General features: G+C 44.3%; 1 protein-coding gene across 3 annotated transcripts in view; it reads left to right on the top strand.

Annotated features, from left to right (window-relative positions):
• LOC139536436 (lysine-specific demethylase phf2-like) overlaps positions 1–25,117 on the top strand; it is a 169,642-nt gene that overhangs the window by 54,209 nt on the left and 90,316 nt on the right. For all 3 annotated transcript variants that reach the window (XM_071336971.1, XM_071336970.1, XM_071336972.1), the window contains exons 8-13: positions 2,269–2,356; positions 3,348–3,454; positions 8,116–8,207; positions 11,154–11,243; positions 15,228–15,590; positions 15,822–15,932. In XM_071336971.1, coding sequence (XP_071193072.1) covers positions 2,269–2,356; positions 3,348–3,454; positions 8,116–8,207; positions 11,154–11,243; positions 15,228–15,590; positions 15,822–15,932 — 851 coding nt within the window. The remainder of the gene's footprint in view (positions 1–2,268; positions 2,357–3,347; positions 3,455–8,115; positions 8,208–11,153; positions 11,244–15,227; positions 15,591–15,821; positions 15,933–25,117) is intronic.

Below are 25,117 nucleotides of genomic sequence, written 5' to 3'. Positions count from 1 at the left end.
CAGGTTAGTGCACTCTGAAGCAGGGACAGACCCTATTCATACCGTCAGGTTAGTGCACTCTGAAGCAGGGACAGACCCTATTCATACCGTCAGGTTAGTGCACTCTGAAGCAGGGACAGACCCTATTCATACCATCAGGTTAGTGCACTCTGAAGCAGGGACAGACCCTATTCATACCATCAGGTTAGTGCACTCTGAAGCAGGGACAGACCCTATTCATACCGTCAGGTTAGTGCACTCTGAAGCAGGGACAGACCCTATTCATACCATCAGGTTAGTGCACTCTGAAGCAGGGACAGACCCTATTCATACCATCAGGTTAGTGCACTCTGAAGCAGGGACAGACCCTATTCATACCATCAGGTTAGTGCACTCTGAAGCAGGGACAGACCCTATTCATACCATCAGGTTAGTGCACTCTGAAGCAGGGACAGACCCTATTCATACCATCAGGTTAGTGCACTCTGAAGCAGGGACAGACCCTATTCATACCATCAGGTTAGTGCACTCTGAAGTAGTGTTCATACCATCAGGTTAGTGCACTCTGAAGTAGTGTTCATACCATCAGGTTAGTGCACTCTGAAGTAGTGTTCATACCATCAGGTTAGTGCACTCTGAAGTAGTGTTCATACCATCAGGTTAGTGCACTCTGAAGTAGTGTTCATATCGTCAGGTTAGTGCACTCTGAAGTAGTGTTCATGCCATCAGGTTAGTGCACTCTGAAGTAGTGTTCATACCATCAGGTTAGTGCACTCTGAAGTAGTGTTCATGCCATCAGGTTAGTGCACTCTGAAGTAGTGTTCATACCATCAGGTTAGTGCACTCTGAAGTAGTGTTCATACCATCAGGTTAGTGCACTCTGAAGTAGTGTTCATACCATCAGGTTAGTGCACTCTGAAGTAGTGTTCATACCATCAGGTTAGTGCACTCTGAAGTAGTGTTCATACCATCAGGTTAGTGCACTCTGAAGTAGTGTTCATACCATCAGGTTAGTGCACTCTGAAGTAGTGTTCATACCATCAGGTTAGTGCACTCTGAAGTAGTGTTCATACCGTCAGGATGCATCAGTATGTAATGTGTGTATTCTGTGTTGTTGTGTATGTAATGTGTGTATATAATGTGTTGGTGTGTATGTAATGTGTTGGTGTGTATGTAATGTGTTGGTGTGTATGTAATGTGTTGGTGTGTATGTAATGTGTTGGTGTGTATGTAATGTGTTGGTGTGTATGTAATGTGTTGGTGTGTATGTAATGTGTTGGTGTGTATGTAATGTGTGTATTCTGTGTTGGTGTGTATGTAATGTGTTGTTGTGTATGTAATGTGTTGGTGTGTATGTAATGTGTTGGTGTGTATGTAATGTGTGTATGTAATGTGTTGTTGTGTATGTAATGTGTTGTGTATGTAATGTGTTGGTGTGTATGTAATATGTGTATGTAATGTGTGTATTCTGTGTTGGTGTGTATGTAATGTGTGTATTCTGTGTTGGTGTGTATGTAATGTGTTGTTGTGTATGTAATGTGTTGGTGTGTATGTAATGTGTTGGTGTGTATGTAATGTGTGTATGTAATGTGTTGGTGTGTATGTAATGTGTGTATGTAATGTGTTGGTGTGTATGTAATGTGTGTATTTAATGTGTTGGTGTGTATGTAATGTGTGTATGTAATGTGTTGGTGTGTATGTAATGTGTGTATGTAATTTGTTGGTGTGTATGTAATGTGTGTATGTAATGTGTTGGTGTGTATGTAATGTGTGTATGTAATGTGTTGGTGTGTATGTAATGTGTTGGTGTGTATGTAATGTGTTGGTGTGTATGTAATGTGTGTATGTAATGTGTTGTTGTGTATGTAATGTGTTGTTGTGTATGTAATGTGTTGGTGTGTATGTAATATGTGTATGTAATGTGTGTATTCTGTGTTGGTGTGTATGTAATGTGTGTATTCTGTGTTGGTGTGTATGTAATGTGTTGTTGTGTATGTAATGTGTTGGTGGGTATGTAATGTGTTGGTGTGTATGTAATGTGTGTATGTAATGTGTTGGTGTGTATGTAATGTGTGTATGTAATGTGTTGGTGTTTATGTAATGTGTGTATTTAATGTGTTGGTGTGTATGTAATGTGTGTATGTAATGTGTTGGTGTGTATGTAATGTGTGTATGTAATGTGTTGGTGTGTATGTAATGTGTTGGTGTGTATGTTGGTGTGTGTATGTAATGTGTGTATGTAATGTGTGTATCTAATGTGTGTATTTATTGTGTGTATTCTGTTCCCAGGTTGGATCAATGCAGTTCTGACTCCAGTGGACACGCTGGCCTTTTCTGGACACTTTGTCCACAACCTGAGTGTTGAGATGCAGATGAGGTGAGCACATCACTATCAACGAGGAAGTGGAGACTTCACATTAACTAACATCACTAGTATCAACGAGGAGGTGGAGACTTCACTAACTAACATCACTAGTATCAACAAGGAAGTGGAGACTTCACTTTAACTAACATCACTAGTATCAACGAGGAAGTGGAGACTTCACTAACTAACATCACTAGTATCAACGAGGAAGTGGAGACTTCACTAACTAACATCACTAGTATCAACGAGGAAGGTGGAGACTTCACTAACTAACATCACTAGTATCAACGAGGAGGTGGAGACTTCACTTTAACTAACATCACTAGTATCAACGAGGAAGTGGAGACTTCACTAACTAACATCACTAGTATCAACGAGGAAGTGGAGACTTCACTAACTAACATCACTAGTATCAACGAGGAAGGTGGAGACTTCACTAACTAACATCACTAGTATCAACGAGGAAGTGGAGACTTCACTTTAACTAACATCACTAGTATCAACGAGGAAGGTGGAGACTTCACTTTAACTAACATCACTAGTATCAACGAGGAAGTGGAGACTTCACTAACTAACATCACTAGTATCAACGAGGAAGTGGAGACTTCACTAACTAACATCACTAGTATCAACGAGGAGGTGGAGACTTCACTAACTAACATCACTAGTATCAACGAGGAAGGTGGAGACTTCACTAACTAACATCACTAGTATCAACGAGGAAGTGGAGACTTCACTAACTAACATCACTAGTATCAACGAGGAAGTGGAGACTTCACTAACTAACATCACTAGTATCAACGAGGAGGTGGAGACTTCACTAACTAACATCACTAGTATCAACGAGGAGGTGGAGACTTTAACTGACGTTATAAATCAGGAAACGTTTTATTACAAGAGAAAACCTTCAGCTGTGAGGTCACAACTTTTATCTTCCAGTTAGAGCACATCGTTTATCTGAAGTTATTTTACATCTCTGTATGTCTTCTTCTCCCCCTTCCAGAGCGTACGAGGTGGAGAAGCGTCTGAAGGTGAACTGTCTGACTCCGTTCCCCAACTTTGAGACTGCCTGCTGGTACGTGGGACGACACCTGCTGGAGAGATTTAAAGGTACACTATTTATTTTAAAACGTTTCCACTTCACGTCTGTTTGGTTTTTACTTCACGTCTGTTTGGTTTTTACTTCACATCTGTTTGGTTTTCACTTCATGTCTTTTACTTCACATCTGTTTGGTTTTCACTTCACGTCTGTTTGGTTTTTACTTCACGTCTTTCACTTCACGTCTGTTTGGTTTTTACTTCACGTCTTTTACTTCACGTCTGTTTGTTTTTTACTTCACGTCTGTTTGGTTTTCACTTCACGTCTGTTTGGTTTTCACTTCACGTCTGTTTGGTTTTTACTTCACGTCTGTTTGGTTTTCACTTCACGTCTGTTTGGTTTTCACTTCATGTCTTTTACTTCACATCTGTTTGGTTTTCACTTCACGTCTGTTTGGTTTTTACTTCACGTCTTTCACTTCACGTCTGTTTGGTTTTTACTTCACGTCTTTTACTTCACGTCTGTTTGGTTTTCACTTCACGTCTGTTTGGTTTTCACTTCACATCTGTTTGGTTTTTACTTCACGTCTGTTTGGTTTTTACTTCACGTCTGTTTGGTTTTCACTTCACGTCTGTTTGGTTTTCACTTCACGTCTGTTTGGTTTTCACTTCACGTCTGTTTGGTTTTCACTTCACATCTGTTTGGTTTTTACTTCACGTCTTTCACTTCACGTCTGTTTGGTTTTTACTTCACGTCTTTCACTTCACGTCTGTTTGGTTTTTACTTCACGTCTTTTACTTCACGTCTGTTTGGTTTTTACTTCACGTCTGTTTGGTTTTTACTTCACGTCTGTTTGGTTTTTACTTCACGTCTGTTTGGTTTTTACTTCACGTCTTTTACTTCACGTCTGTTTGGTTTTTACTTCACGTCTGTTTGGTTTTTACTTCACGTCTGTTTGGTTTTCACTTCACGTCTGTTTGGTTTTCACTTCACGTCTGTTTGGTTTTCACTTCACGTCTGTTTGGTTTTTACTTCACGTCTGTTTTGGCTTTACGCCATGACTATTTAAGGTTAATCTCATAACTGCTTGTATGTTGCTTGACCACTTTTAGGGTTTTTATTCCAAGACTATTTGTCTTTTAATCCACGACTATTAGTGTATGGGGACTACTTTGTGACTATTGACTAGCGTTGTAGTGCGTTTCCTGTTCCCCTGGTGGTGTATAGCGTGTGTTCCCCCTACGGTCTGCTCAGCAGATGAGGAGTTGGTTCTCCCTACGGTCTGTTCAGCAGATGAGGAGTTGGATGCTCTAATATTATTACAGTCATTAAACGTCTGCGTGGCATCGTTCACAGATGATTAGGTTCAAAAGGCCTGGCGCAAGCACAATCACTAGCTCAATTACTGCTCCCCCTCTCTCCCTCCCCCTCTCCCCCTCTCCCTCTCTCCCTCTCTCCCCCTCTCTCTCTCCCTCTCTCTCTCTCTGTGATTTAACTCCTCTCAGCTGGCCACAGAGCTCTGTTTACATTTCCACTGAATGCTTTTCTCTCTCTGCTGTAATATGGCCAGATTGCCTTCTTAAAATAACATTGCCAACATACTGTAGGGTTGCGTCCTAAATGGCAACCCGATTCTCTATATAGTGCACTCCTCACTACCAGGTCCCTTAGGGCTGGTGGTGCCCTATGTAGGGCATATGGTGTCATTAGGGATGCAGTCTTCAGACCACAGTGGTTTCTTACCCATTATTCTCTTCAGGAGAGTAGCTCTAATGTCCAGGTCATATCTATCTCTCCGTCAGGGATCCTTGTCTTGGTACAGGAGTGTATATTGGTGAGGTGAACATAGCTCATATACTTATTAGAGCTGACATAATGTTATAGTATAGATATCATATCTGTTCTAAACAACACATTCAATCTGAACGTTCCTGAACCGGTTCGAAGCCCCACCTTCTCCTTGACTAACCCCACCCCCCTCCTTGACTAACCCCACCCCCCTCCTTGACTAACCCCACCCCCCTCCTTGACTAACCCCACCTTCTCCTTGACTAACCCCACCCCCTCCTTGACTAACCCCACCTTCTCCTTGACTAACCCCACCCCCCTCCTTGACTAACCCCACCCCCCTCATTGACTAACCCCACCTTCTCCTTGACTAACCCCACCCCCCTCCTTGACTAACCCCACCTTCTCCTTGACTAACCCCACCCCCCTTCTTGACTAACCCCACCCCCCTCCTTGACTAACCCCACCTTCTCCTTGACTAACCCCACCTTCTCCTTGACTAACCCCACCCCCCTCCTTGACTAACCCCACCCCCCCTGACAGGGTTCCATCTCTTTTGATGTTATTAACTCGCAGCAGAGTTAGTGGGTATATTTCCTGTCTGGCTATTTCCTGTCGATCAGTGTAGAGGCAGCCATCGCACACAGACAGCAGCCTTTACATTTGTTATAAACAGTTTAGTCATTTAACAGACGCTCTTATTCAGAGCAACTTACAGGAGCAATTAGGGTTGAGTGCCTTGCTCAAGGGCACACAGACCGATTTTTCACCTTGTCGGCTCTGGGATTCGAACCGACTACCTTTTGGTTACTGGCCCAATGCTCTTAACCGCTAGGCTACTTTCACACGCAGACAGACAGCTCGGGGCAGCCTTCACAGACAGACAGCTCGAGGCAGCCTTCACAGACAGACAGCTCGAGGCAGCCTTCACAGACAGACAGCTCGAGGCAGCCTTCACAGACAGACAGCTCGAGGCAGCCTTCACAGACAGACAGCTCGAGGCAGACAGACAGCTCGAGGCAGGCAGACAGCTCGAGGCAGACAGACAGCTCGAGGCAGACAGACAGCTCGAGGCAGCCTTCACAGACAGACAGCTCGAGGCAGCCTTCACAGACAGACAGCTCGAGGCAGCCTTCACAGACAGACAGCTCGAGGCAGCCTTCACAGACAGACAGCTCGAGGCATGCAACTAGAAACGTGAGTCTGAATTAAACGGCCTTCAGCTTGCAGTAACATGTTCCAGGATGCACTAGTCAGATGTTATAGGGATTGTTTTCTGTTATTGAACCAGAATGGATCCAGTTTCAACAGCTTTGTGGAGGAAATAAACAAGAGTTATATTTTCCCTGCTGTGTATGAAATGTGCGGTGACAAGGCTCTGAAACGTGATAATGTAGATGTGTTGTGATTGGTTAAATACTGACAGCAGTTGGGCTAGAGGGCGCCGTTATCTGACAAAGAGGTTTATATGAAACGTTACCGCTCTGTACGGCTCCTGACTTCAGCTCCATCAATGTTAAACAAGTGAATGAACAGAGTCCGAGATGGTTTAGTCCCTTTACCGAGGGAGAGCTGTCTGACCTCTTTACCGAGGGAGAGCTGTCTGACCTCTTTACCGAGGGAGAGCTGTCTGACCTCTTTACCGAGGGAGAGCTGTCTGACCTCTTTACCGAGGGAGAGCTGTCTGACCTCTTTACCGAGGGAGAGCTGTCTAACCCCTTTACCGAGGGAGAGCTGTCTGACCTCTTTACCGAGGGAGAGCTGTCTGACCTCTTTACCGAGGGAGAGCTGTCTGACCTCTTTACCGAGGGAGAGCTGTCTGACCTCTTTACCGAGGGAGAGCTGTCTGACCTCTTTACCGAGGGAGAGCTGTCTGACCTCTTTACCGAGGGAGAGCTGTCTGACCCCTTTACCGAGGGAGAGCTGTCTGACCCCTTTACCGAGGGAGAGCTGTCTGACCTCTTTACAGAGGGAGAGCTGTCTGACCCCTTTACCGAGGGAGAGCTGTCTGACCTCTTTACCGAGGGAGAGCTGTCTGACCTCTTTACCGAGGGAGAGCTGTCTGACCTCTTTACCGAGGGAGAGCTGTCTGACCTCTTTACCGAGGGAGAGCTGTCTGACCCCTTTACCGAGGGAGAGCTGTCTGACCTCTTTACCGAGGGAGAGCTGTCTGACCTCTTTACCGAGGGAGAGCTGTCTGACCTCTTTACCGAGGGAGAGCTGTCTGACCCCTTTACCGAGGGAGAGCTGTCTGACCCCTTTACCGAGGGAGAGCTGTCTGACCCCTTTACCGAGGGAGAGCTGTCTGACCCCTTTACCGAGGGAGAGCTGTCTGACCTCTTTACCGAGGGAGAGCTGTCTGACCTCTTTACCGTGGGAGAGCTGTCTGACCCCTTTACCGAGGGAGAGCTGTCTGACCTCTTTACCGAGGGAGAGCTGTCTGACCTCTTTACCGAGGGAGAGCTGTCTGACCTCTTTACAGAGGGAGAGCTGTCTACCTCTTTACCGAGGGAGAGCTGTCTGACCTCTTTACCGAGGGAGAGCTGTCTGACCCCTTTACCGAGGGAGAGCTGTCTGACCTCTTTACCGAGGGAGAGCTGTCTGACCTCTTTACCGAGGGAGAGCTGTCTGACCCCTTTACCGAGGGAGAGCTGTCTGACCCCTTTACCGAGGGAGAGCTGTCTGACCCCTTTACCGAGGGAGAGCTGTCTGACCCCTTTACCGAGGGAGAGCTGTCTGACCTCTTTACCGAGGGAGAGCTGTCTGACCTCTTTACCGTGGGAGAGCTGTCTGACCCCTTTACCGAGGGAGAGCTGTCTGACCTCTTTACCGAGGGAGAGCTGTCTGACCTCTTTACCGAGGGAGAGCTGTCTGACCCCTTTACCGAGGGAGAGCTGTCTGAAGCTGTCAAAATCTGATGTAACAGTATTCTGTCTTGTTTCAGGGTTACACAAGGCCAACAGACAGCCAGCTCCGTACCTGGTCCATGGAGCTAAGATCATCAACGGAGCGTTCAGGGCCTGGACTAAGAAACAGGCAAGTTTGGTTTCCTCCTTTGTATCTATTACAATTATATACCTTCAAATACCTGCTACTCTACATGACCAAAAGTATGTGGACACCTGCTCGTCAAATATCTCATTCCAAAATCATGGTCATTAATATGGAGTTGGTTCCCCCTTTGCTGATATAACAGTCTCCACTCTTCTGGGAAGGCTTTCTACTAGATGTTGGAACATTGCTGCTATAACAGCCTCCACTCTTCTGGGAAGGCTTTCCACTAGATGCTGGAACATTGCTGCTATAACAGGCCTCCACTCTTCTGGGAAGGCTTTCCACTAGATGTTGGAACATTGCTGCTATAACAGCCTCCACTCTTCTGGGAAGGCTTTCCACTAGATGCTGGAACATTGCTGCTATAACAGCCTCCACTCTTCTGGGAAGGCTCTCCACTAGATGCTGGAACATTGCTGCTATAACAGCCTCCACTCTTCTGGGAAGGCTTTCCACTAGATGTTGGAACATTGCTGCTATAACAGCCTCCACTCTTCTGGGAAGGCTTTCCACTAGATGTTGGAACATTGCTGCTATAACAGCCTCCACTCTTCTGGGAAGGCTTTCCACTAGATGTTGGAACATTGCTGCTATAACAGCCTCCACTCTTCTGGGAAGGCTTTCCACTAGATGTTGGAACATTGCTGCTATAACAGCCTCCACTCTTCTGGGAAGGCTTTCCACTAGATGTTGGAACATTGCTGCTATAACAGCCTCCACTCTTCTGGGAAGGCTTTCCACTAGATGTTGGAACATTGCTGCTATAACAGTCTCCACTCTTCTGGGAAGGCTTTCCACTAGATGTTGGAACATTGCTGCTGTAACAGCCTCCACTCTTCTGGGAAGGCTTTCCACTAGATGTTGGAACATTGCTGCTATAACAGCCTCCACTCTTCTGGGAAGGCTTTCCACTAGATGTTGGAACATTGCTGCTATAACAGCCTCCACTCTTCTGGGAAGGCTTTCCACTAGATGTTGGAACATTGCTGCTATAACAGCCTCCACTCTTCTGGGAAGGCTTTCCACTAGATGTTGGAACATTGCTGCTATAACAGCCTCCACTCTTCTGGGAAGGCTTTCCACTAGATGTTGGAACATTGCTGCTATAACAGCCTCCACTCTTCTGGGAAGGCTTTCCACTAGATGTTGGAACATTGCTGCTATAACAGCCTCCACTCTTCTGGGAAGGCTTTCCACTAGATGTTGGAACATTGCTGCTATAACAGCCTCCACTCTTCTGGGAAGGCTTTCCACTAGATGTTGGAACATTGCTGCTATAACAGCCTCCACTCTTCTGGGAAGGCTTTCTACTAGATGTTGGAACATTGCTGCTATAACAGCCTCCACTCTTCTGGGAAGGCTTTCCACTAGATGTTGGAACATTGCTGCTATAACAGCCTCCACTCTTCTGGGAAGGCTTTCTACTAGATGTTGGAACATTGCTGCTATAACAGCCTCCACTCTTCTGGGAAGGCTTTCCACTAGATGTTGGAACATTGCTGCTATAACAGCCTCCACTCTTCTGGGAAGGCTTTCCACTAGATGTTGGAACATTGCTGCTATAACAGCCTCCACTCTTCTAGGAAGGCTTTCCACTAGATGTTGGAACATTGCTGCTATAACAGCCTCCACTCTTCTGGGAAGGCTTTCCACTAGATGTTGGAACATTGCTGCTATAACAGCCTCCACTCTTCTGGGAAGGCTTTCCACTAGATGTTGGAACATTGCTGCTATAACAGCCTCCACTCTTCTGGGAAGGCTTTCCACTAGATGTTGGAACATTGCTGCTATAACAGCCTCCACTCTTCTGGGAAAGGCTTTCTACTAGATGTTGGAACATTGCTGCTATAACAGCCTCCACTCTTCTGGGAAGGCTTTCCACTAGATGTAGGAACAATGCTGCTATAACAGCCTCCACTCTTCTGGGAAGGCTTTCCACTAGATGTTGGAACATTGCTGCTATAACAGCCTCCACTCTTCTGGGAAGGCTTTCCACTAGATGTTGGAACATTGCTGCTATAACAGCCTCCACTCTTCTAGGAAGGCTTTCCACTAGATGTTGGAACATTGCTGCTATAACAGCCTCCACTCTTCTGGGAAGGCTTTCCACTAGATGTTGGAACATTGCTGCTATAACAGCCTACACTCTTCTGGGAAGGCTTTCCACTAGATGTTGGAACATTGCTGCTATAACAGCCTCCACTCTTCTGGGAAGGCTCTCCACTAGATGTTGGAACATTGCTGCTATAACAGCCTCCACTCTTCTGGGAAGGCTTTCCACTAGATGTTGGAACATTGCTGGACTTGCTTCCATTCAGCCACAAGAGCATTAGTGAGGTCGGGCACTGATGTAGGGAGATTAGGCCTGGCTCACAGTCGGCGTTCCTATTCATCCCAAAGGTGTTCGATGGGGTTGACGTCAGGGCTCAGTCAAGTTCTTCCACACCAATCTCGACAAACCATTTCTGTGCACGGGGGCATTGTCATGCTGAAACAGGAAAGGGCCTTCCCCAAACTTTTACCACAAAGTTGGAAACACAGAATCGTCTAGAATGTCATTGTATGCTGTAGCGTTAAGATTTCCCTTCACTGGAACTAAGGGGCCCGAACCATGAAAAACAGCCCCAGACCATTATTCTTCCTCCACCAAACTTTACACTTGGCTCTATGCATTCGGAAAGGTGGCATCCTACAACGATGCCAAGTTGAAAGTCACTGAGCTTTTCAGTAAAGCCATTATACTGCCAATGTTTGTCTATGGAGATCGCATGGCTGTGTGCTCGATTGTATACACCTGTCAGCAACGGGTATGACTGAAATAGCCAAATCCACTAATTTGAAGTGGGTGTCCACATACATTCTTATATATTGTGTATAATCTGAAATATAATCCATATTAACTGTGTTGTCAACGTGTCGTTCCACCAGGCTCTGTTAGAACACGAGGATGAGCTTCCAGAGAACATGAAGCCCACTCAGCTCATCAAGGACCTGGCCAAGGAGATCAGGATCTCAGAGGTACGACTTCTTACCCTATTCTACTGCCCTGTTCTACTGCCCTGTTCTGATCTATTCTGTTCTACTGCCCTGTTCTGATCTATTCTGTTCTACTGCCCTGTTCTGATCTATTCTGTTCTACTGCCCTGTTCTACTGCCCTGTTCTACTGCCCTGTTCTGATCTATTCTGTTCTACTGCCCTGTTCTGATCTATTCTGTTCTACTGCCCTGTTCTGATCTATTCTGTTCTACTGCCCTGTTCTGATATATCCTGTTCTACTGCCCTGTTCTGATCTATTATGTTCTACTGCCTTGTTCTACTGCCCTGTTCTGATCTATTCTGTTCTACTGCCTTGTTCTGATCTATTCTGTTCTACTGCCCTGTTCTACTGCCCTGTTCTGATCTATTATGTTCTACTGCCCTGTTCTGATCTATTATGTTCTACTGCCCTGTTCTGATCTATTATGTTCTACTGCCCTGTTCTGATCTATTATGTTCTACTGCCCTGTTCTACTGCCCTGTTCTACTGCCCTGTTCTGATCTATTCTGTTCTACTGCCTTGTTCTGATCTATTCTGTTCTACTGCCCTGTTCTACTGCCCTGTTCTGATCTATTCTGTTCTACTGCCCTGTTCTGATCTATTCTGTTCTACTGCCCTGTTCTACTGCCCTGTTCTGATCTATTCTGTTCTACTGCCCTCTTCTGATCTATTCTGTTCTACTGCCCTGTTCTACTGCCCTGTTCTGATCTATTCTGTTCTACTGCCCTGTTCTGATCTATTCTGTTCTACTGCCCTGTTCTACTGCCCTGTTCTGATCTATTCTGTTCTACTGCCCTGTTCTGATCTATTCTGTTCTACTGCCCTGTTCTGATCTATTCTGTTCTACTGGGCAGGTTTACAAGGGCCTTTGTTGTTGTAGAGACTAGCGATGTAACGATTCACCGATACGCATCGTCCCGGGTTCAAATATTTAAGATCTGGCTATATACCTGTTGAAACGGTTCAAACATTAGATACAATTCATCTGGCTGTATACCTGTTGATCAGGTCTAACAGACGAGGACAAGGCTGGAGATCACTCTGTCATGCTGATTGAGTTTGAATAACAGACTGGAAGCTTCAAAAGGAGGGTGGTGCTTGGAATTATTGTTCTTCCTCTGTCAACCATTGTTACCTGCAAGGAAACACGTACCATCATCATTTCTTTGCACAAAAAGGGCTTCACAGGCAAGGATATTCCTGCCAGTAAGATTGCACCTAAATCAACCATTTATCGGATCATCAAGAACTTCAAGGAGAGCGGTTCAATTGTTGTGAAGAAGGCTTCAGGGCACCCAAAAAAATGGCAGCAGGCAGGTGTGAGTGCATCTGCACGCACAGTGAGGCGAAGACTTTTGGAGGATGGCCTGGTGTCAAGAAGGGCAGCAAAGAAGCCACTTCTCTCCAGGAAAAACATCAGGGACAGACTGATATTCTGCAAAAGGTACAGGGATTGGACTGCTGAGGACTGGGGTAAAGACATTTTCTCTGATGAATCCCCTTTCCGATTGTTTGGGGCATCCGGAAAAAAGCTTGTCCGGAGAAGACAAGGTGAGCGCTACCATCAGTCCTGTGTCTTGCCAACAGTAAAGCATCCTGAGACCATTCATGTGTGGGGTTGCTTCTCAGCCAAGGGAGTGGGCTCACTCACAATTTTTCCTAAGAACACAGCCATGAATAAAGAATGGTACCAACACATCCTCCGAGAGCAACTTCTCCCAACCATCCAGGAACAGTTTGGTGATGAACAATGCCTTTTCCAGCATGATGGAGCACCTTGCCATAAGGCAAAAGTGATAACTAAGTGGCTCGGGGAACAAAACATCGATATTTTGGGTCCATGGCCAGGAAACTCCCCAGACCTTAATCCCATTGAGAACTTGTGGTCAATCCTCAAGAGGCGGGTGGACAAACAAAAACCCACAAATTCTGACAAACTACAAGCATTGATTATGCAAGAATGGGCTGCCATCAGTCAGGATGTGGCCCAGAAGTTAATTGACAGCATGCCAGGACGGATTGCAGAGGTCTTGAAAAAGAAGGGTCAACACTGCAAATATTGACGCTTTGCATCAACTTCATGTAATTGCCAATAAAAGCCTTTGACACTTATGAAATGCTTGTAATTATACTTCAGTATTCCATAGTAACATCTGACAAAAATATCTAAAGACACTGAAGCAGCAAACATTGTGGAAATTAATATTTGTGTCATTCTCAAAACTTTTGGCCACGACCGTAGATGGTAATATCAGTGATGAATGAGCCGTCTGATTTTATGAATGATGGAGCTGAGTTTGCCTTTTTCCCCAAAATGTCATTAAGGAGCTCCAAAGTTTTTTACTATCATTCTTTATGTCATTTATCTTTGATTCATAGTGTAGTTTCTTCATCTTTTTATTTTGCTCTACACGCTACACAGTCTACACACTACACACTCTACACACTACACAGTCTACACACACTGAACACGCTACACAGTCTACACACTACACACTCTACACACTACACAGTCTACACACACTACACACACTACACAGTCTACACACACTACACACACTACACAGTCTACACACTACACACACTACACAGTCTACACACACTACACACACTACACAGTCTACACACTACACAGTCTACACACTACACACTCTACACACTACACAGTCTACACACACTGAACACACTACACAGTCTACACACTACACAGTCTACACACACTACACACACTACACAGTCTACACACACTACACAGTCTACACACTACACACACTACACAGTCTACACACACTACACACACTACACAGTCTACACACTACACACTGAACACTACACACTCTACACACTACACAGTCTACACACACTGAACACGCTACACAGTCTACACACTACACAGTCTACACACACTACACACACTACACAGTCTACACACTACACACACTACACAGTCTACACACACTACACACACTACACACTACACAGTCTACACACTACACAGTCTACACACTACACAGTCTACACACTACACACTACACACAGTCTACACACTACACACTCTACACACTACACAGTCTACACAGTCTACACACTACACACACTACACAGTCTACACACTACACAGTCTACACACTACACACTACACACACTACACAGTCTACACACTACACAGTCTACACTCTACACACTACACAGTCTACACACTACACACTCTACACACTACACACTACACAGTCTACACACTACACACTCTACACAGTCTACACACTACACAGTCTACACACACTACACACACTACACAGTCTACACACTACACACACTACACAGTCTACACACACTACACACACTACACACTACACAGTCTACACACTACACACACTACACAGTCTACACACTACACACTCTACACACTACACACACTACACAGTCTACACACTACACAGTCTACACTCTACACACTACACAGTCTACACTCTACACAGTCTACACACTACACACTCTACACTCTACACACTACACACTACACAGTCTACACTCTACACAGTCTACACACTACACACTACACACTACACACACTACACACTACACACACTACACAGTCTACACACTACACACTCTACACACTACACACACTACACACTCTACACACTACACAGACTACACACTAGTGAAGGAGTGCCGTTTGCATCTCTCTCTGCGTAATTCCATTTCACTTTTGTGCTGCATAATGTTTGGGAACGTACCGTATACGACTCTGTTTGCATGAGGTCTCTGGAGCCCTTTATAGTAAACCTATATCCGAACTGCATTATGGGGGTTGTAGTGAACTGGGTTACTAACTGTCCTGTGAACGTACAGCTCAGACTGTTGTCATGGTTCAGGGTAAAATATAAGCAGAGAATTATTGAAAAGTGAGTGTCCTTGGATCAAGACATTTTGCTTAACTGACCGTTTTGTTGTCGTCCAGAATGCGGCTAAAGCCATTAAGAGTGATTCGAGTAGCAAGGCTCCAGTGGAAGAGGCCCCGCCTGCCCCGTTAGAGCCTGAGGACCCTGCTTCCCCCTCCAGCGACCCCTCTCCGTCCCCTCCTCCCCGGGAGAAACCAGCCAGGAAGAAGGCCTCCAAGCCCCCCAAACCTCCCAAGGTCCCCAAACCTCCCAAGGTCCCCAAAGCGAAGGAGGGAGGGAAGAAGAAAGGAAAGAAAGAGAAGGAAGTCCCTCTTCCTCTTCCTCCTCCGTCGAAGCCCTCCAGCCTGGCAGCTCTGGAGTCTCACGCCAAGGACATCCTCAGCAAGATGGACCAGCCCAAGAAGGGCAAGATGGGGGTCAAGGTGAGCTATTAACCTGTTTAACCAAGTTTAACCTGACTTGGCCTGGAACAAACACACCCCTATAGGCCTAGATGGACCAGCCCAAGAAGGGCAAGATGGGGGCATTGTGAGACAAAGCAAGCTAACCTGTCCTGCTCTACCTCATATCAAATCAAATTGTATTGGTCACATGGTTAGCAGATGTTTACCTGTCACTTATATGATGTCATATCTGTGTTACCTGCTTCCCAGGCGACTAAGAACGTCTTGAGCATGTCGGAAAAGGAGACCTGTAACGACGTGGAGAAGCTTGAGATCCGAGAACAGAACAAGAAACAGACGGAAGCCAAGTGGAAATATAAGGTAAGATACAGAACAGGTTGAGTTAGGTACAGAACAGGTTGAGTTAGGTACAGAACAGGTTGAGTTAGGTACAGAACAGGTTGAGTTAGGTACAGAACAGGTTGAGTTAGGTACAGAACAGGTTGAGTTAGGTCAGGTACAGAACAGGTTGAGTTAGGTCAGGTACAGAACAGGTTGAGTTAGGTCAGGTACAGGTTGAGTTAGGTACAGAACAGGTTGAGTTAGGTACAGAACAGGTTGAGTTAGGTACAGAACAGGTTGAGTTAGGTACAGAACAGGTTGAGTTAGGTACAGAACAGGTTGAGTTAGGTACAGAACAGGTTGAGTTAGGTACAGAACAGGTTGAGTTAGATACAGAACAGGTTGAGTTAGGTACAGAACAGGTTGAGTTAGGTACAGAACAGGTTGAGTTAGATACAGAACAGGTTGAGTTAGGTACAGAACAGGTTGAGTTAGATACAGAACAGGTTGAGTTAGATACAGAACAGGTTGAGTTAGATACGGAACAGGTTGAGTTAGATACGGAACAGGTTGAGTTAGATACGGAACAGGTTGAGTTAGGTACAGAACAGGTTGAGTTAGGTACAGAACAGGTTGAGTTAGGTACAGAACAGGTTGAGTTAGGTACAGAACAGGTTGAGTTAGGTACAGAACAGGTTGAGTTAGGTACAGAACAGGTTGAGTTAGGTAAGGTACAGAACAGGTTGAGTTAGGTACAGAACAGGTTGAGTTAGGTAAGGTACAGAACAGGTTGAGTTAGATACAGAACAGGTTGAGTTAGGTACAGAACAGGTTGAGTTAGATACAGAACAGGTTGAGTTAGATACAGAACAGGTTGAGTTAGATACAGAACAGGTTGAGTTAGATACGGAACAGGTTGAGTTAGGTACAGAACAGGTTGAGTTAGGTACAGAACAGGTTGAGTTAGATACAGAACAGGTTGAGTTAGGTACAGAACAGGTTGAGTTAGGTACAGAACAGGTTGAGTTAGGTACAGAACAGGTTGAGTTAGATACAGAACAGGTTGAGTTAGATACAGAACAGGTTGAGTTAGGTACAGAACAGGTTGAGTTAGATACGGAACAGGTTGAGTTAGATACGGAACAGGTTGAGTTAGATACGGAACAGGTTGAGTTAGGTACAGAACAGGTTGAGTTAGGTACAGAACAGGTTGAGTTAGGTACAGAACAGGTTGAGTTAGGTACAGAACAGGTTGAGTTAGGTACAGAACAGGTTGAGTTAGGTACAGAACAGGTTGAGTTAGGTACAGAACAGGTTGAGTTAGGTACAGAACAGGTTGAGTTAGGTACAGAACAGGTTGAGTTAGGTAAGGTACAGAACAGGTTGAGTTAGATACAGAACAGGTTGAGTTAGGTACAGAACAGGTTGAGTTAGATACAGAACAGGTTGAGTTAGATACGGAACAGGTTGAGTTAGATACGGAACAGGTTGAGTTAGATACGGAACAGGTTGAGTTAGGTACAGAACAGGTTGAGTTAGGTACAGAACAGGTTGAGTTAGGTACAGAACAGGTTGAGTTAGGTACAGAACAGGTTGAGTTAGGTACAGAACAGGTTGAGTTAGGTACAGAACAGGTTGAGTTAGGTACAGAACAGGTTGAGTTAGGTACAGAACAGGTTGAGTTAGGTACAGAACAGGTTGAGTTAGGTACAGAACAGGTTGAGTTAGATACAGAACAGGTTGAGTTAGGTACAGAACAGGTCGAGTTAGGTACAGAACATGTTGAGTTAGGTACAGAACAGGTTGAGTTAGGTACAGAACAGGTTGAGTTAGGTACAGAACAGGTTGAGTTAGGTACAGAACAGGTTGAGTTAGGTCAGGTACAGAACAGGTTGAGTTAGGTCAGGTACAGAACAGGTTGAGTTAGGTACAGAACAGGTTGAGTTAGATACAGAACAGGTTGAGTTAGGTACAGAACAGGTTGAGTTAGGTACAGAACAGGTTGAGTTAGGTACAGAACAGGTTGAGTTAGGTACAGAACAGGTTGAGTTAGGTACAGAACAGGTTGAGTTAGATACAGAACCGGTTGAGTTAGGTCAGGTACAGAACAGGTTGAGTTAGGTCAGGTACAGAACAGGTTGAGTTAGGTACAGAACAGGTTGAGTTAGATACAGAACAGGTTGAGTTAGGTACAGAACAGGTTGAGTTAGGTACAGAACAGGTTGAGTTAGGTACAGAACAGGTTGAGTTAGATACAGAACAGGTTGAGTTAGATACAGAACAGGTTGAGTTAGATACAGAACAGGTTGAGTTAGATACAGAACAGGTTGAGTTAGGTACAGAACAGGTTGAGTTAGATACAGAACAGGTTGAGTTAGATACAGAACAGGTTGAGTTAGGTACAGAACAGGTTGAGTTAGGTACAGAACAGGTTGAGTTAGATACAGAACAGGTTGAGTTAGGTACAGAACAGGTTGAGTTAGGTACAGAACAGGTTGAGTTAGGTACAGAACAGGTTGAGTTAGGTACAGAACAGGTTGAGTTAGGTACAGAACAGGTTGAGTTAGGTACAGAACAGGTTGAGTTAGGTAAGATACAGAACAGGTTGAGTTAGGTAAGATACAGAACAGGTTGAGTTAGGTACAGAACAGGTTGAGTTAGGTAAGATACAGAACAGGTTGAGTTAGGTACAGAACAGGTTGAGTTAGGTACAGAACAGGTTGAGTTAGGTACAGAACAGGTTGAGTTAGGTACAGAACAGGTTGAGTTAGGTACAGAACAGGTTGAGTTAGGTACAGAACAGGTTGAGTTAGGTACAGAACAGGTTGAGTTAGATACAGAACAGGTTGAGTTAGGTCAGGTACAGAACAGGTTGAGTTAGGTCAGGTACAGAACAGGTTGAGTTAGGTACAGAACAGGTTGAGTTAGGTACAGAACAGGTTGAGTTAGGTACAGAACAGGTTGAGTTAGATACAGAACAGGTTGAGTTAGGTACAGAACAGGTTGAGTTAGGTACAGAACAGGTTGAGTTAGATACAGAACAGGTTGAGTTAGATACAGAACAGGTTGAGTTAGGTACAGAACAGGTTGAGTTAGATACGGAACAGGTTGAGTTAGATACGGAACAGGTTGAGTTAGGTCAGGTACAGAACAGGTTGAGTTAGGTCAGATACAGAACAGGTTGAGTTAGGTACAGAACAGGTTGAGTTAGGTACAGAACAGGTTGAGTTAGGTACAGAACAGGTTGAGTTAGGTACAGAACAGGTTGAGTTAGGTACAGAACAGGTTGAGTTAGGTACAGAACAGGTTGAGTTAGGTACAGAACAGGTTGAGTTAGGTACAGAACAGGTTGAGTTAGGTACAGAACAGGTTGAGTTAGGTACAGAACAGGTTGAGTTAGATACAGAACAGGTTGAGTTAGGTCAGGTACAGAACAGGTTGAGTTAGGTCAGGTACAGAACAGGTTGAGTTAGGTCAGGTACAGAACAGGTTGAGTTAGGTACAGAACAGGTTGAGTTAGGTACAGAACAGGTTGAGTTAGGTACAGAACAGGTTGAGTTAGATACAGAACAGGTTGAGTTAGATACAGAACAGGTTGAGTTAGATACAGAACAGGTTGAGTTAGGTACAGAACAGGTTGAGTTAGGTACAGAACAGGTTGAGTTAGGTACAGAACAGGTTGAGTTAGGTACAGAACAGGTTGAGTTAGGTACAGAACAGGTTGAGTTAGGTACAGAACAGGTTGAGTTAGATACAGAACAGGTTGAGTTAGGTCAGGTACAGAACAGGTTGAGTTAGGTCAGGTACAGAACAGGTTGAGTTAGGTACAGAACAGGTTGAGTTAGGTACAGAACAGGTTGAGTTAGGTACAGAACAGGTTGAGTTAGATACAGAACAGGTTGAGTTAGGTACAGAACAGGTTGAGTTAGGTACAGAACAGGTTGAGTTAGATACAGAACAGGTTGAGTTAGATACAGAACAGGTTGAGTTAGGTACAGAACAGGTTGAGTTAGATACGGAACAGGTTGAGTTAGATACGGAACAGGTTGAGTTAGGTCAGGTACAGAACAGGTTGAGTTAGGTCAGATACAGAACAGGTTGAGTTAGGTACAGAACAGGTTGAGTTAGGTACAGAACAGGTTGAGTTAGGTACAGAACAGGTTGAGTTAGGTACAGAACAGGTTGAGTTAGGTACAGAACAGGTTGAGTTAGGTACAGAACAGGTTGAGTTAGGTACAGAACAGGTTGAGTTAGGTACAGAACAGGTTGAGTTAGGTACAGAACAGGTTGAGTTAGGTACAGAACAGGTTGAGTTAGATACAGAACAGGTTGAGTTAGGTCAGGTACAGAACAGGTTGAGTTAGGTCAGGTACAGAACAGGTTGAGTTAGGTCAGGTACAGAACAGGTTGAGTTAGGTACAGAACAGGTTGAGTTAGGTACAGAACAGGTTGAGTTAGGTACAGAACAGGTTGAGTTAGATACAGAACAGGTTGAGTTAGATACAGAACAGGTTGAGTTAGATACAGAACAGGTTGAGTTAGGTACAGAACAGGTTGAGTTAGGTACAGAACAGGTTGAGTTAGGTACAGAACAGGTTGAGTTAGGTACAGAACAGGTTGAGTTAGGTACAGAACAGGTTGAGTTAGATACAGAACAGGTTGAGTTAGATACAGAACAGGTTGAGTTAGGTACAGAACAGGTTGAGTTAGATACAGAACAGGTTGAGTTAGATACAGAACAGGTTGAGTTAGGTACAGAACAGGTTGAGTTAGGTACAGAACAGGTTGAGTTAGATACAGAACAGGTTGAGTTAGATACAGAACAGGTTGAGTTAGGTACAGAACAGGTTGAGTTAGGTACAGAACAGGTTGAGTTAGGTACAGAACAGGTTGAGTTAGATACAGAACAGGTTGAGTTAGATACAGAACAGGTTGAGTTAGGTACAGAACAGGTTGAGTTAGGTACAGAACAGGTGGAGTTAGGTACAGAACAGGTTGAGTTAGGTACAGAACAGGTTGAGTTAGATACAGAACAGGTTGAGTTAGATACAGAACAGGTTGAGTTAGGTACAGAACAGGTTGAGTTAGATACAGAACAGGTTGAGTTAGGTACAGAACAGGTTGAGTTAGGTACAGAACAGGTTGAGTTAGGTACAGAACAGGTTGAGTTAGGTACAGAACAGGTTGAGTTAGGTACAGAACAGGTTGAGTTAGGTACAGAACAGGTTGAGTTAGGTACAGAACAGGTTGAGTTAGGTACAGAACAGGTTGAGTTAGGTACAGAACAGGTTGAGTTAGGTACAGAACAGGTTGAGTTAGGTCAGGTACAGAACAGGTTGAGTTAGGTCAGGTACAGAACAGGTTGAGTTAGGTACAGAACAGGTTGAGTTAGATACAGAACAGGTTGAGTTAGGTACAGAACAGGTTGAGTTAGGTACAGAACAGGTTGAGTTAGGTACAGAACAGGTTGAGTTAGGTCAGGTACAGAACAGGTTGAGTTAGGTACAGAACAGGTTGAGTTAGATACAGAACAGGTTGAGTTAGGTACAGAACAGGTTGAGTTAGGTACAGAACAGGTTGAGTTAGGTACAGAACAGGTTGAGTTAGATACAGAACAGGTTGAGTTAGATACAGAACAGGTTGAGTTAGATACAGAACAGGTTGAGTTAGATACAGAACAGGTTGAGTTAGGTACAGAACAGGTTGAGTTAGATACAGAACAGGTTGAGTTAGATACAGAACAGGTTGAGTTAGGTACAGAACAGGTTGAGTTAGGTACAGAACAGGTTGAGTTAGATACAGAACAGGTTGAGTTAGGTACAGAACAGGTTGAGTTAGGTACAGAACAGGTTGAGTTAGGTACAGAACAGGTTGAGTTAGGTACAGAACAGGTTGAGTTAGGTACAGAACAGGTTGAGTTAGGTACAGAACAGGTTGAGTTAGGTAAGATACAGAACAGGTTGAGTTAGGTAAGATACAGAACAGGTTGAGTTAGGTACAGAACAGGTTGAGTTAGGTAAGATACAGAACAGGTTGAGTTAGGTACAGAACAGGTTGAGTTAGGTACAGAACAGGTTGAGTTAGGTACAGAACAGGTTGAGTTAGGTACAGAACAGGTTGAGTTAGGTACAGAACAGGTTGAGTTAGGTACAGAACAGGTTGAGTTAGGTACAGAACAGGTTGAGTTAGATACAGAACAGGTTGAGTTAGGTCAGGTACAGAACAGGTTGAGTTAGGTCAGGTACAGAACAGGTTGAGTTAGGTACAGAACAGGTTGAGTTAGGTACAGAACAGGTTGAGTTAGGTACAGAACAGGTTGAGTTAGATACAGAACAGGTTGAGTTAGGTACAGAACAGGTTGAGTTAGGTACAGAACAGGTTGAGTTAGATACAGAACAGGTTGAGTTAGATACAGAACAGGTTGAGTTAGGTACAGAACAGGTTGAGTTAGATACGGAACAGGTTGAGTTAGATACGGAACAGGTTGAGTTAGGTCAGGTACAGAACAGGTTGAGTTAGGTACAGAACAGGTTGAGTTAGGTACAGAACAGGTTGAGTTAGGTACAGAACAGGTTGAGTTAGGTACAGAACAGGTTGAGTTAGGTACAGAACAGGTTGAGTTAGGTACAGAACAGGTTGAGTTAGGTACAGAACAGGTTGAGTTAGGTACAGAACAGGTTGAGTTAGGTACAGAACAGGTTGAGTTAGGTACAGAACAGGTTGAGTTAGATACAGAACAGGTTGAGTTAGGTCAGGTACAGAACAGGTTGAGTTAGGTCAGGTACAGAACAGGTTGAGTTAGGTCAGGTACAGAACAGGTTGAGTTAGGTACAGAACAGGTTGAGTTAGGTACAGAACAGGTTGAGTTAGGTACAGAACAGGTTGAGTTAGATACAGAACAGGTTGAGTTAGATACAGAACAGGTTGAGTTAGATACAGAACAGGTTGAGTTAGGTACAGAACAGGTTGAGTTAGGTACAGAACAGGTTGAGTTAGGTACAGAACAGGTTGAGTTAGGTACAGAACAGGTTGAGTTAGGTACAGAACAGGTTGAGTTAGGTACAGAACAGGTTGAGTTAGGTACAGAACAGGTTGAGTTAGATACAGAACAGGTTGAGTTAGGTCAGGTACAGAACAGGTTGAGTTAGGTCAGGTACAGAACAGGTTGAGTTAGGTACAGAACAGGTTGAGTTAGGTACAGAACAGGTTGAGTTAGGTACAGAACAGGTTGAGTTAGATACAGAACAGGTTGAGTTAGGTACAGAACAGGTTGAGTTAGGTACAGAACAGGTTGAGTTAGATACAGAACAGGTTGAGTTAGATACAGAACAGGTTGAGTTAGGTACAGAACAGGTTGAGTTAGATACGGAACAGGTTGAGTTAGATACGGAACAGGTTGAGTTAGGTCAGGTACAGAACAGGTTGAGTTAGGTCAGATACAGAACAGGTTGAGTTAGGTACAGAACAGGTTGAGTTAGGTACAGAACAGGTTGAGTTAGGTACAGAACAGGTTGAGTTAGGTACAGAACAGGTTGAGTTAGGTACAGAACAGGTTGAGTTAGGTACAGAACAGGTTGAGTTAGGTACAGAACAGGTTGAGTTAGGTACAGAACAGGTTGAGTTAGGTACAGAACAGGTTGAGTTAGGTACAGAACAGGTTGAGTTAGATACAGAACAGGTTGAGTTAGGTCAGGTACAGAACAGGTTGAGTTAGGTCAGGTACAGAACAGGTTGAGTTAGGTCAGGTACAGAACAGGTTGAGTTAGGTACAGAACAGGTTGAGTTAGGTACAGAACAGGTTGAGTTAGGTACAGAACAGGTTGAGTTAGATACAGAACAGGTTGAGTTAGATACAGAACAGGTTGAGTTAGATACAGAACAGGTTGAGTTAGGTACAGAACAGGTTGAGTTAGGTACAGAACAGGTTGAGTTAGGTACAGAACAGGTTGAGTTAGGTACAGAACAGGTTGAGTTAGGTACAGAACAGGTTGAGTTAGATACAGAACAGGTTGAGTTAGATACAGAACAGGTTGAGTTAGGTACAGAACAGGTTGAGTTAGATACAGAACAGGTTGAGTTAGATACAGAACAGGTTGAGTTAGGTACAGAACAGGTTGAGTTAGGTACAGAACAGGTTGAGTTAGATACAGAACAGGTTGAGTTAGATACAGAACAGGTTGAGTTAGGTACAGAACAGGTTGAGTTAGGTACAGAACAGGTTGAGTTAGGTACAGAACAGGTTGAGTTAGATACAGAACAGGTTGAGTTAGATACAGAACAGGTTGAGTTAGGTACAGAACAGGTTGAGTTAGGTACAGAACAGGTGGAGTTAGGTACAGAACAGGTTGAGTTAGGTACAGAACAGGTTGAGTTAGATACAGAACAGGTTGAGTTAGATACAGAACAGGTTGAGTTAGGTACAGAACAGGTTGAGTTAGATACAGAACAGGTTGAGTTAGGTACAGAACAGGTTGAGTTAGATACAGAACAGGTTGAGTTAGGTACAGAACAGGTTGAGTTAGGTACAGAACAGGTTGAGTTAGGTACAGAACAGGTTGAGTTAGGTACAGAACAGGTTGAGTTAGGTACAGAACAGGTTGAGTTAGATACAGAACAGGTTGAGTTAGGTCAGGTACAGAACAGGTTGAGTTAGGTCAGGTACAGAACAGGTTGAGTTAGGTACAGAACAGGTTGAGTTAGATACAGAACAGGTTGAGTTAGGTACAGAACAGGTTGAGTTAGGTACAGAACAGGTTGAGTTAGGTACAGAACAGGTTGAGTTAGATACAGAACAGGTTGAGTTAGATACAGAACAGGTTGAGTTAGATACAGAACAGGTTGAGTTAGGTACAGAACAGGTTGAGTTAGATACAGAACAGGTTGAGTTAGATACAGAACAGGTTGAGTTAGGTACAGAACAGGTTGAGTTAGGTACAGAACAGGTTGAGTTAGATACAGAACAGGTTGAGTTAGGTACAGAACAGGTTGAGTTAGGTACAGAACAGGTTGAGTTAGGTACAGAACAGGTTGAGTTAGGTACAGAACAGGTTGAGTTAGGTACAGAACAGGTTGAGTTAGGTAAGATACAGAACAGGTTGAGTTAGGTAAGATACAGAACAGGTTGAGTTAGGTAAGATACAGAACAGGTTGAGTTAGGTAAGATACAGAACAGGTTGAGTTAGGTAAGATACAGAACAGGTTGAGTTAGGTACAGAACAGGTTGA

This window comes from Salvelinus alpinus, chromosome 12 (genome assembly GCF_045679555.1).
Source record: "Salvelinus alpinus chromosome 12, SLU_Salpinus.1, whole genome shotgun sequence".
Classification (NCBI taxonomy): Eukaryota; Metazoa; Chordata; class Actinopteri; order Salmoniformes; family Salmonidae; genus Salvelinus; species Salvelinus alpinus.
This window is presented reverse-complemented; position numbering and strand designations above follow the sequence as displayed.